The 12,865-nt window shown below is 43.6% G+C and overlaps 1 protein-coding gene, 1 non-coding gene and 1 pseudogene across 2 annotated transcripts; 1 reads left to right on the forward strand and 2 right to left on the reverse strand.

Annotated features, from left to right (window-relative positions):
- LOC109909677 (E3 ubiquitin-protein ligase MARCH6-like) overlaps window positions 1-1,069 on the reverse strand; it is a 38,425-nt pseudogene extending 37,356 nt beyond the window's left edge.
- Window positions 1,070-1,369: 300 nt separating this feature from the next.
- On the forward strand, window positions 1,370-1,443 carry trnat-agu (transfer RNA threonine (anticodon AGU)). Its single transcript has one exon. It is a non-coding gene; the product is annotated as a tRNA-Thr (tRNA).
- A 5,597-nt stretch (window positions 1,444-7,040) lies between these two features.
- pkia (cAMP-dependent protein kinase inhibitor alpha) lies at window positions 7,041-12,456 on the reverse strand. Its single transcript, XM_020509024.2, has 3 exons — window positions 12,033-12,456; window positions 8,996-9,173; window positions 7,041-8,321 (listed from the first exon to the last, which is right to left on the reverse strand). Exons 2-3 carry the CDS (start codon window positions 9,144-9,146, stop codon window positions 8,245-8,247), a joined length of 228 nt encoding a protein of 75 aa, XP_020364613.1. The 5' UTR covers window positions 9,147-9,173; window positions 12,033-12,456; the 3' UTR covers window positions 7,041-8,244.
- Between the last annotated feature and the right edge of the window lie 409 nt (window positions 12,457-12,865).

Below are 12,865 nucleotides of genomic sequence, written 5' to 3' on the forward strand. Positions count from 1 at the left end.
GCAGACAAATGTAGGGTGGTCACTTGGACGCAGGCCAAAACCATCACCTCAGGACAGTCTTAGGTAAAAGCTAGGACCTATGCTATAGCTGTATATCAACATTAATGTTAGTCCCTCCTACTGACTCAAATGTTATTCTATGTCCATTATGTCTCTATTGCTAATACTTGGGGCTGGTGTGTGTGTGTGTGTGTGTGTGTGGCCTACATATAGTGGACTCCTGATAAGTAAAACAATCTTGAGGTCCCAATTCAATGACATTCATTGTAATTGCTCCTGACGACTGCATACTCACAGTGTGATCAAGTCAGACAAATAGCCACTCACCATTCCTGATGAATGAACTTGATACTGCCGGTGCATACACAGGGGTGGTACAGGGGCTTGTCTGGGGTCCCCTCCGAACGACACACACGACATATATCTGCTACAAACAGACAAAGGAGGAAGATATTAGTTAATTTGTTCAGAGAAACACCTTATTTCATTATCGATGGCTCATGACACTGTTTGGGTGTCTGCCGAAGAAAAATGTGTTTGCAGCTGACTTTGGCAAGGTAAACTAACGTTACCCACAGTCTCAAACATGTGGTCTCTAATAGTAGTGTAAATCAGCTAACGTTAGCTGACGTTACAAGTAACGTTAGACTGACTGTAAAATGACATTTACCTTCATCTGCCGTTTCCATTTTACTGGATGACGCGCTCCCCTCTCTGTAGCAGTAGTTTGCTATCGCAAACCCATTCACAACGCGAAGGCCAGTGTTTTTAGCCGATTTGTAATAGACTAGCTAGCTAGCTATCCTTGATAAAATGGTGTCCACTTTGATGGACACTAGAATCACAGTATTGACTTGTTTCGTGACACGCGCAGTCAGAACACGATCGAGGTTCCTTTTCACTGCAAGCCGATGTATGTTGGACCGGTAGCGGTTGTCAAACGGAGATCAATAGCAAGCATAGCTAGCTACCTTTTACTTTCAAATTCAACACGATCAAGGCGACGATTTAGGTACCTAGCTAGATCTCTTTGACCCGTCACAACATTGATGCCTTGCGACAGTGTGCGCCGCTTTCTGGCCGCGGTGGAAGCTTTTGGATTTGGTTACGTAATGTTACGTGAGGCTTGTGTTTTCTGACACGTGTAGATAGTGACACCCTGAGGTATTTAGCTGTTACTACATCCTACCAATATGTGACTGAATACCATTTTCCTTTAGATTGATGTCTGATCCACCACTTTACACCGTTCTGGTCTTTACAGTTCATACCGGAATGTAATGTGGTGACTGCACACAGTATACCTTACAAATCCTCACATTACCAAAGGTCAAGTATGAGTAACTTATGTCATACCAATTACATCACTGGCGCTGTGGCTTAGTTGGTTAAAGCGCCTGTCTAGTAAACAGGAGATCCTGAGTTCGAATCTCAGCAGTGCCTTTTTGAGACGGTAAATTAATACAGTTCGGAAGTGTCCCAGCTGAAACAGGTTGAGGCGACTTGAATGATTATTATACGTTTGTATTTTCTATACTCAAAAAGCGCTTTTAAAATCGTTCAATTTTTTTGAATGAACTTCAGACTGGGTAAGAACTAATGTAACTCACGCTTTTTGAACAGGGCGTTCCTTGCGGTCAGCAGGTGACCAGGATTCACATGATTATCTTCAGCCTCAGAAGAAAAACTAAACTGAACTCTAAATGGGAAGGAAAAAAATGTACATTTCATTCTGCAAAGTCCCCGTTTCAGAGTATGAGTTTTAGCCAGAAATAACAATAAAGTGGCCAAATAAGTGTTCTATTAAATAAATAGTAACACTCAAATCCCAATTTTAGCCATTGCCTAAGCCCTTCAAATAAAATATAAAAAAATGTATTCAGGTGAGAAGTTGTGGGTGGGGGAAATTGCTAATAAACGGGTGAAAGTAAACGGTACGGTCTGGTACCGCATCACGGCAAAATAAATAGTGGGGGAACTGTACCAGTAAAGCATGAGCCTATCACAATAACAACATATCAAGAAAACTAGGCTATTACGCCATTTAAAAAAAAAAAATCCACATGTCAGAGGGATGAAAATGGAGCGAATGGACTTGAATACGGATGGTATAGCCTACCTATACTAAATGCGATGTGGTTCCACGAAAACACGGACATTTTGCCAATGCAGAGACGTGTGGCCGATTTCACAGACGAGCGCAGACAGCACTGGTCTCATAATTTCGGGCCTAATGGCAATCGCCAAATGCCATTCTGCTATTTTGTGTAACAGATGTCTCTTTCCATGCACTACTGTTAGGAGTCTGGAAATATGTTGCAGTTGGATGAACGTGCACGGTCAGCCTAGAAAAGCGTTGGGGTCGGGTACAACTATTACCCAGTGGTGTAAAGTACTTAAGTAAAAATACTTTCAAGTACTACTTAAGTCTTTTTTGGGGGTGTATGTACTTTACTTGACTATTTGTATTTTTGACTTTTACTTCACTACATTCCTAAATAAAATAATGTACTTTTTACTCCATACATTAGGCCTCCATTGTAAATAAGAATTTATTTAGTTAAATTAAGGTTAAATAAATAAAGGAGCCCTCTGAAGTCAGATGTGATAAAGATGTCATTTAATGGTTGAAATCTAGTAGGGACCTCTTATAACCAGTCATAAATATACATTTTGGGGGTAGGTAAACGCAGTGGTGGAAAAAGTTCCTAGTTGTCATACTTGAGTAAAAGTAAAGATACCTTAATAGAAAATTACTCAAGTAAAAGTGAAAGTAATCCAGTAAAATTCAACTTGAGTAAAAGTCTAAAAAAAAATGTTTTTAAATATACAGAAGAATCAAAAGTAAAAGTACGTAATAAAAAAAAATCCTTGTATTAAGCAAACCAAATGTCACAATTTTCTCGTTTTTTAAATGTATGGATTGCCCGGGGCACACTCCAACACTCAGACATAATTTACAAACAAAGCATTTGAGTCCACCAGATCAGACGCAGTAGGGATGACGAGGGATGTTCTCTCGATAAGTGTGTGCTGTATTTTTCCAATAGTCAAATTCACTCATGGATTGGGTTTGGGTACAGTATAAAAACCAACAACTACTATCAGGGCGACCCCTCTCACAGGCATGATTTCACTTTCAGAATTAGAATTGTGTGGACACGAGATTAATATTGAAAATAAAGGAATTGAAGAAAATCTGCTCCATTAGCCAGAAGAGGACAGGCCACCCCTCCGAGCCTGGTTCCTCTCTAGGTTTCTTCCTATGTTCCATCCTTTCTAGGGAGTTTTTCCTAGCCACCGTGCTTCTACATCTGCATTGCTTGCTCTCTGGGGTTTTAGGCTTGGTTTCTTATAAGCACGTTGTGACAACTGCTGATGTAAAAAGGGCCTTTATAAAAGTGTTTGATTGATTGATTATAACTCACAAACATTGAACAATGAGCCAACTGTTTTAACAGACTGCACCACCAATCAGTCGAAGCGGTTTGAAAAACAATACGAGTTGACCATCGTTACAATGGCTGTAGTTATGAATAGAAACGTATAATACTCATAGCCTACATGATTTTCTCCTTCGTTAAAAGCACGTAAAAGGGAAAGATGAATGGATCAAAGTACAGAGAGATCCTTAATAAAAACCTGCTGCAGAATGCTTAGGACCTCAGACTGGGGTGAAGGTTCACCTTCCAACAGGACAACGACCCTAAGCACAAAGCCAAGACAAAGCAGAAATAGCTTCAAGACAGGTCTCTGAATGTACTTGAGTGGCCCAGCCAGAGCCTGGACTTGAACCCGATCTCACATCTCTGGAGAGACCTGAAAATAGCTGTGCAGCGACGCTCCCCATCCAACCTGACAGAGCTTGAGAGCATCTGCAGAGAAGAACGGGAGAAACTCCCCAAATACAGGTCTGCCAAGCTTGTAGCGTCATACCCAAGAAGACTCAAATCAAATCAAAGTTTATTTGTCACGTGTGCCAAATATAACAGGTGTAGACTGTACAGTGAAATGCTTATTAACAAGCCCTAACCAACAGCGCAATGTTTAAGTAAATATTAGGTAAACAATAGATAAGTAAAGAAATAAAAACAAAACAGTAAAATGACAGTGAAAATAACAGTAACGAGGCTATATACAGGTGGTACCAGTACAGAGTCAATATGAAGGGGCTCTGGTTAGTTGGGCTAATTCAGGTAACATATACATGTAGTTAAAGTGACTATGCATAGGTGATAAACAGAGAGTAGCAGCAGAGTAAAAGAGGGGGTTGGCAGGTTGGGAGTTCTGGGACACAATGCAAATAGTCCGGGTAGCCAATATGTGGGGGCACCGGTTAGTCGGGCTAATTGAGGTAATATGTACATGAATGTATAGTTAAAGTGACTGTGTGTATAGATGATAAACAGAGAGTAGCAGCAGAGTAAAAGAGGGGGTTGGCGGTTGGGGGGTGGAAGGACACAATGCAAATAGTCCGGGTAGCCAATGTGCGGGGGCCTCGGATAGTCAGGCTAATTGAGGTAATATGTACATGAATGTATAGTTAAAGTGACTGCATAGATGATAAACAGAGAGTAGCAGCAGCGTAAAAGAGGGGTTGGCAGGACACAATGCAAATAGTCTGGGTAGCCATTCGATTACCTGTTCAGGAGTCTTATGGACACCAAGGAACTTGAAGCTCTCAACCTGCAACACTACAGCCCTGTTGATGAGAATGGGGGTGTGCTCGGTTCTCCTTTTCCTGTAGTCCACAATCATCTCCTTTGTCTTGATTACATTGAGGTATAAGTTGTTATTCTAGCACCACCCGGCCAGGTCTCTGACCTCCTCCCTATAGGCTGTCTCGTCGTTGTTGGGGATCAGGCCTACCACTGTTGTGTCGTCTGCAAACTTAACGATAGTGTTGGAGTCGTGCCTGGCCAAGTAGTCTTGGGTGAACAGGGAGTACAGGAGGGGACTGAGCAAGTACCCCTGAGGGGCTCCGAGCAAGTACCCGAGGGGCTCCAGTGTTGAGGATCAACGTGGCAGATGTGTTACTACCCACCCTCACCACCTGGGGGCGCCCCGTCAGGAAGTCCAGGATCCAGTTGCAGAGGGAGAGGTTTAATCCCAGGATGCTTAGCTTAGTGATGAGCTTTGAGGGCACTGTGGTATTGAATGCTGAGCTGTAGTCAATGAATAGCATTCTCATGTAGGTGTTCATTTTGTCCAGGTGGGAAAGGGCAGTGTGGAGTGCAATAGAGATTGCATCATCTGTGGATCTGTTTGGGCGGTATGCAAATTGGAGTGGGTCTAGGGTTTCTGGGATAATAGTGTTAATGATACTTTCAAAATAACCATCCAGAAAACATTGATCCCTGCCCCGTCATTCCTGCTTAATACTCCAATTTAAAAGTAGAGAAGCATTCATTACTAGTGATACACTACTTTAATGTCGTCTTCTGGAATAGTCAGTGTATGAACAGTCAATAGTTGATCTTCCTATACTTATTTGTAATAAATATCAGGCTGGAATGTTCATCTTTCAAAATGTTGAATGCTGCAGTCATCCAGCAGTGTGTTCGATCTCCTGGGCTCACAGACAGACCAAAAGTGGCCTTCTATACTGCTTTGATGAATGGAAGATATGTGGGTCCCTACTGAAACCACCCTAGTCTATAACAACATCGGCACAGCCTACAATCCAACTACAGTTACAACATTTGTGGAAGTTAATAATTGTAAAATCAGCAAAAAAGTTCCCGGACATGTGTAAATATTTGTATGAACATAACAAGATTCAACAACTGAGACATAAACTGAACAAGTTCCACAGACATGGAATAATGTGTCCCTGAACAAAAGTAACAGTCTGTGTGGCCACCAGCTGCATTAAGTACTGCAGTGCATCTCCTCCTCATGGACTGCACCAGAGTTGCCAGTCCTTGCTGTGAGATGTTACCCCCATTCATCCACCAAGGCACCTGCAAGTTCCCAGACATTTCTGGGGGGAATGGCCCTAGCCCTCACCCTCCGATCCAACAGGTCCCAGACGTGCTCAATGGGATTGAGATCCGGGCTCTTTGCTGGCCATGGCAGAACACTGACATTCCTGTCTTGCAGGAAATCAAGCACAGAACGAGCAGTATGGCTGTTGGCATTGTCATGCTAGAGGGTCAAGTCAGGATGAGCCTGCAGGAAGGGTACCACATGAGGAAGGAGGATGTCGTCCCTGTAACACACAACGTTGAGACTACCTGCAATGAAAACAAGCTCAGTCCGATGATGCTGTGACACACTACGCCAGACCATGATTCCGACCATCACCCCTGGTGAGACCAAACTGCGACTGTCTGGTCCAGCGACGGTGGGTTTGTGCCCATAGGCAACGTTGTTGCCGGTGATGTCTGGTGATGACCTGCCTTTCAACAGGCCTACAAGCCCTCAGTCTAGCCTCTCTCAGACTATTGCGGACAGTCTGAGCACTGATGGAGGGATTGTGCGTTCCTGGTGTAACTCGGCCAGTTGTTGTTGCCATCCTGTACCTGTCCCGCAGGTGTGATGTTCAGATGTACCAATCCTGTGCAGGTGTTGTTACACGTGGTCTGGCACTGCGATCAGCTGTCCATACTGTCATTAAATTACGTACTGTCAGGGGTTGATTTACACATTAATCACCCGGGGCAAGCCAGGAGAGCCCTCATAATAGTGGGCTGGTCCTTCATTAATATATCAAACGTATGGACGAGCCAATGTTCCCATTTCTAATGATAATAGGGGTGACATAGACGCATCCTGATAAAAGTTGAGCTAACAGCACATTGCTAGGTCTTATCAAACCTGTTGTAACCAGGGGCTGTATAGCTCTACTGGTGTTGAAGACTTTGAAGCTATCCAGATGACCCTTAACATCTGGACTTAGCTGAGAGACATGGCAGTGGAACAGAGTGGAGCTGGCTGTCACCAAGTCTGAACTGCAATGCCAAAAAAACAATGTAGACCACAAGACCGTGTTGACCACAAGAGGGAGCCACTGGCAATAAACTCACTCGTCTCCTATCAATGATGAATGATCTTTATTTGTACATCCAAACAAACAACTCAACAATGGCGACAATGGCGTCGAGCATAGATGTCAGTCTCACCTTCAAAAGTGTTCTTCTCGTAACGAGTTACTAATCCAAACTGATTAAATAATCCATTACGGAAATTGTAGCCTATGAATTTGGATTAATAACTTGTTTTATGGAATACAGAAAAAAAAAAAAGAATAAAAAGAGTAAGTCACAGCTCAATTCCTGGTACAGTGGGTGAGACAGGACACGACCATGGGACAGTAAACACACTGATCAGCCACACGCTATGGAGGGGACATCAGCTAGCAGTGTACGCTTACATAGCAAACCTGTTGGAGACAAGCAAAACAGTGCATCGAAATTAACGGCCATCTTTTAGTGTCAGTGTGTCCAATTATCACGTCATGACAATGTATATGACATTTTAGTTTCCAACCCCAGTGCCGTGCCTTGTCAAGTCTCTGGTAAAAGAGGTTCTCAAGCTCAGGAGATCACTTGGATAAATGAAGGTTCAATCATTTAGAGAGTGAAAGGATGTTGTTGTTACTGTAAGGATGTCCACATGATTGACAGGGGGCCTGGGCCAATGGCATCAGGGCAGAGAGGAAAGAGCTGGAGTCAGTGTCCAATCACTGTTCATTGTTACAGTTTAGTTCTGTGTTTAGAGTGGTAACCATAGAGAATCCCCAAGGCGGGTTAGGCAAGTTCCACTTCCTCTATTGAAAACATCTTCAGCCACGTCCCAATCACATTAAATGGCTTCCTTTCCTTTAGGAAGGACCACCGAAAAGTCAATGGGTAAGATTCCCCCACATTGTTTTCATCTGTCGTACCATATTACTCCAATTCTGTTCTTTCCCATTCATCTCCTTGAAGTGTACACACTTCAAGGAGAGAATCGGAACTGGGGTCTTGTCTAATTTCAGCTTCAGTGGTTTAGAAGGAAAGTAGGTAAGGAAAGGGAGCTTTTTAAGACTGTTGGGACGCGGACCAGCACAGAGGGCTCAGTGTGCTGCGGCTGCCTAAGTAAACCCAACAATTCATATTATTGGCTCAGGGCAGAGGTTTGAGAGAAGTTGGGGAGGGACTACTGGACAATAGTAGGGTGAAAGATCAGTTCACAGATTAGAAGTTTGGAAAAAGAGCAGCAGTTTGTCCACTGATGACCACTGATCGTCTGCTAGCCCTCCTACTCTTTACCCCCCTCTTCTGGTTGGGATGAAGACTCTGACGGGGCCTGGCTCTTTTCAGCATCCTCTCCTTCACCTAAGAGAAAGAGAGAGGGGAAGGCAATTCATGCATTATTAATGACTCTAAATGACATCATTACATCTGACGTCAGTGAGAGAGAGAAAGAGAAAGAGAGAGAGAGCAGAAGGGTGTTTGAGTTGAGTCATCTGCTAAAGCGACTAGAAGACATATTGACTATGATGTCACCATGTAAATATGGACAGCAGGACAACACTATTGGAGAATCTTAATTGCATACTCCTTCCGTCCTCTCTCCTTGCCTCCTTCTCAAAACCCACTGGAGGAGAAGGTCAGAGGGGAGGGTCCTCTGGCTTTCTCATCCAATGGGTTTTGAAAAGAAGGTCAGGAGAGAGGGGTGAGGAATATGCAATTGAGATTCTCCCTATGAGTTATCAAGGGAAACACATGGCTCATCTGGCCGCCTGTCGGTTTCAACTTCCTGTGTTGGCCAAATTGGCATTATCTTGGCATTGTCACACTTTCTCCCATATGTCATGTAAAACAACACATCGCCCCGCTACAGAAAGAGATGAAGAGATAATATAGACCAATTTATAAAACACAGGTCCTGGCAAGTCTGGATTTTGTCTCAAGTTGAAACACCAAATGGATCTTTCATCAGCTTCCTGACCAACAGGTGAATTATGCTAGCCAAGTTTTGAAACAGAGTGTTTGTCCAATGCTCTCACCGGATTTGTTGATGTTGAGCTGAGCCAGGTCGTGTGATAGGTCGCTGGGTCCCTGTGCCTCAGGGGATTGTGGGATGTCGTGTACGGCGTTCCGTCGGCCGGTCCGCTGTGAAGCGATGAAGTCTTCATATGTCGCCTCCACATCAGTCATAGCTGATACACCTCAACATAGCAGGGCCTGGGAGACAGGGGAACACACACACAATGGAAACACACTTGCAGTCTCCCAGGGCAGTGGAGGGATTACCCTGTGCCATAAACCAGCCATCTGCTGAGCGGAGCCAGAGGGAAAGCCTTGCTGTTTTTTTTTGTTAGCACCCAGTGCACCCAGTCCCTACAACATAAGTGATATTGCCATGGGGGTTAGGGGGACATGTAATTTATTTATTTAAAAAAAAATAGCAGGAAATTAGCTTTAAAGTAGCTGTCCAGTGTTTACAGATTTCTATAAATTTGACCTATAATTAATTATAATAAGTGAAATAATTACTTCGTTTTGTTATGTTAAAATGCAGCTTTTCTGTGTTGGAAAGGTGTGGGCATACCCCAACAACAGAATGGTGTGGGCGTACCCCAACAACAGAATGGTGTGGGCGTACCCCAACAACAGAATGGTGTGGGCGTACCCCAACAACAGAATGGTGTGGGCGTACCCCAACAACAGAATGGTGTGGGCGTACCCCAACAACAGAATGGTGTGGGCGTACCCCAACAACAGAATGGTGTGGGCGTACCCCAACAACAGAATGGTGTGGGCGTACCCCAACAACAGAATGGTGTGGGCGTACCCCAACAACAGAATGGTGTGGGCGTACCCCAACAACAGAATGGTGTGGGCGTACCCCAACAACAGAATGGTGTGGGCGTACCCCAACAACAGAATGGTGTGGGTGTACCCCAACAACAGAATGGTGTGGGCGTACCCAAACAACAGAATGGTGTGGGCGTCTACCGTTCATTAAAAAAATATTCATGCGAGTAGACTGCTGTTTGGCAATCTCATCCTCTTCGGGAGGCATCATCCTCTATATTGTGTTTTCAAAATACCCCTCAAGAGGCATAAAAAGTAATGTCAAACGACACAGAATTGCAGGAAATGTGTTTTATAAAGTTATAAATATTTTCACCAATTTCACCCTTGCGCTACAAACACACACTTAGTCAGTGGCATTGCCATCACTGACATTACCTTCCCTTATGAACAGTTTAACACCTCTGAATTCAAAAGCAACTTTATTTCTCAATATTCTACAATTCTTTGCCCAATGAAGGAAACACTATTGTTTAGTATTAGCATGCATTGGACAAAATCCAAATCCTTAAACAACATGATTTCATATACAGTAACCATTGCCAGGGAGATTGAGGTTAAGCCCCACTGCTGACATGATAACACCCTATTAGAGAGAGGTTATACCCAGAATGCAGTGCCAAACCGTGACCGCCAGGTGCTATTTTAGGCCTCTATTCTCCTCTCAGCTGCTTGGCACTCAGCTGTGATGCTCAAAATGGTGTCACCGTGGCAGCGATGGTGAACAGCTGTTGGACTAGTAAACACTGGGTCACTCACTACTAATGAGGAACCCAGTCACCCCACACTGGTCATACACTGGGGTTCCTTTGGATTGGTTGTTATATCAACAATACTTATTTGAGAATAAGGTTCACTTGCAGGGGAAATAAACAATTGATACTAAAATAACAGAGTATTTGCGTCAAGTATTTATTGGAGTGTTTAAGGTATAAAGACAGCATCTTATTGATATGTCTTGATGTCCTTGTGATTCTGGTCTTGCATATTTGTGTCAGAAGTACAAGATCAGGAATTGGAGGGGGACTGAGAAGGACGACTGATATACAGTACCTATTACTGTAACTGGGATAGCTGGCATTATCAATACTCATCATCGCTGGTGTGGAAAACATTTTATGCTAAGATTTGTGGTGTGAAGTACAGTATCTTAGAGTCATACTGTACATTCCTTTGCTGTGAGAGTTCAATGTGGCGTGTAGGCTACAGGACTGGTTTTAGTGGTGGGACTGTACCTGGCAATCTGCACTCTGAAATATTCATGTTTTACATAATTTACACACAACAATACACCCGAGGAGCTAAGATCAGCATAGACTATGAGATCGGTGTGTGTGTGTTTTCCCCGTTCACTGATTGACAAAAGTGTAGTCACTACCAAGGAACATGCCATTTGCAAGATGCCAGAGCATGTCCCTGTAGCATTAAGGGCAACAGCCTTCCTAAAATAGCCTTCAGACAAACTGCCTTCAGCTGAATAATTCAACAAGTGAAATGTGTACAGACAGCCACACACATCCTTCAGTATTCATATCTTAATGACCATAACTGATGAACACAGGCTATTTACCATGCAGCATTGAATCTGGTTATTCATAGGTCTGACGCAATCTGAAGGAACAAATTGGATCCATGGCATTAAAGAAAGTATTTACGGCCAAATCTAGCTAAATAGAAATGTAAGGCTTGGAAATCTCTCCTCTGTAAAAACCCCTCCCCTCTCGCTCACATTTCAGTTACATATGATGACAGACCTGTAGTTGTGTACTCCAGACTGAAGGATGCTCCAAGATGCAATAGACCTACATATAGTCCAGTCATCTCTTACAAAACCATCCATTCTCAGTATTAATTATAAGGCTTTGGGGATTCATTGCATGGTCATTATGATATGTATCTAGCCTATGTTAATTCATTTCAAACGAATGTACATTAAAGAGCGCGACAGTGCGTGCAATTTGTTGTTACTATGTGTCAACCCTGTAATAGCAAACATCCGGCTGTTTGGCAACACTGTAATCAATTGTGTGGCGATGTTTAATTTGCACAACAATGAGACGGGTTCCAACCAGGCTAAATCAAAACAGCAGAAAATGTCGCTGAGCTATAGACAAAGACTTCTCTAAAAGCTGTAGCTTGACAACCTGTGAGGCAGAGCGAAAGCGGCACCATTTAAACAGGTAACACAAACCGAAATCGAAGCTTGAAATCTCATTAAAATCTTACCTGTGTGTGCTGAGGACTTCCAAACAGAAGCTGCTATGCACGGTCAATCACACAGCGACATGAGGAAGTCGACTGTCGTCTGTGATTTACGTCGCGACTCGCGTCTACAGATGCAACCGGACCTTTCTTGCTGCACGGCGGGCGCAGTGGCCGCACGTAGGGCATGACGTTTGAGCGCTGGGCACAATGGTTCGGTGGTTGTTCGGTGGTTGGTCACTGCTCGTGCACTGGCTCGTCTGTGCAATTAGGCTACTGTAGTGCAAGATGTAGACCTATTTACATTGTATAACGCTATTCGTATGATTTCTTAGGCCTAACAAAATCAAGTATTACACTAACTCAATAATATAATTCAATATATACTGAACAAAAATATACACAACATGCAAAAATGTCAGCAATTTTACTGAGTTGCTGTTCGTTTAAGGAAATCACTAAATTGAAATACATAAATTAGGCTCTATTCTAGGAATTTCCATGATTGGGCAGGGGCGCAGCCATGGGTGGGCCTGGGAGGGCATAGGCCCACCCTCTGGGGAGCCAGGCCCAACCAATCAGACTGAGTTTTCCCCCACAAAAGGGCTTTATTACACACAGAAATGCTCAGTTTCATCAGCTGTCTGGGTTGCTGTTCTCAGGTGATCTCAAAGGTGAAGAAGCCTGGGCTGCAGTGTTTACACCTGGTCTGCGGTTGTGAGGCCAGTTGGATGTACTGCCAAATTCTCTAAAATTACATTGGAGGTTGGCTTATCGTAGCGAAATGAACATTCAATTCTCTGGCAACAGCTCTGGTGGACATTCCTGCTGTCAGCATGACAATTGCACACTACTTC

The sequence above is a fragment of the Oncorhynchus kisutch genome, linkage group LG18 (genome assembly GCF_002021735.2).
Source record: "Oncorhynchus kisutch isolate 150728-3 linkage group LG18, Okis_V2, whole genome shotgun sequence".
Taxonomy (NCBI): Eukaryota; Metazoa; Chordata; class Actinopteri; order Salmoniformes; family Salmonidae; genus Oncorhynchus; species Oncorhynchus kisutch.

What these genes read in the sequence shown, in the direction of transcription:
- pkia (XM_020509024.2), bottom strand. Translation starts at nt 9,146, where the DNA reads ATGACTGATGTGGAGGCGACATATGAAGACTTCATCGCTTCACAGCGG. An exon ending in GCTCAACATCAACAAATCCG is followed by an intron (nt 8,322 to 8,995) that starts GTGAGAGCATTG and finishes TCTTTCTCTTAG; the next exon opens with GTGAAGGAGAGGATGCTGAA.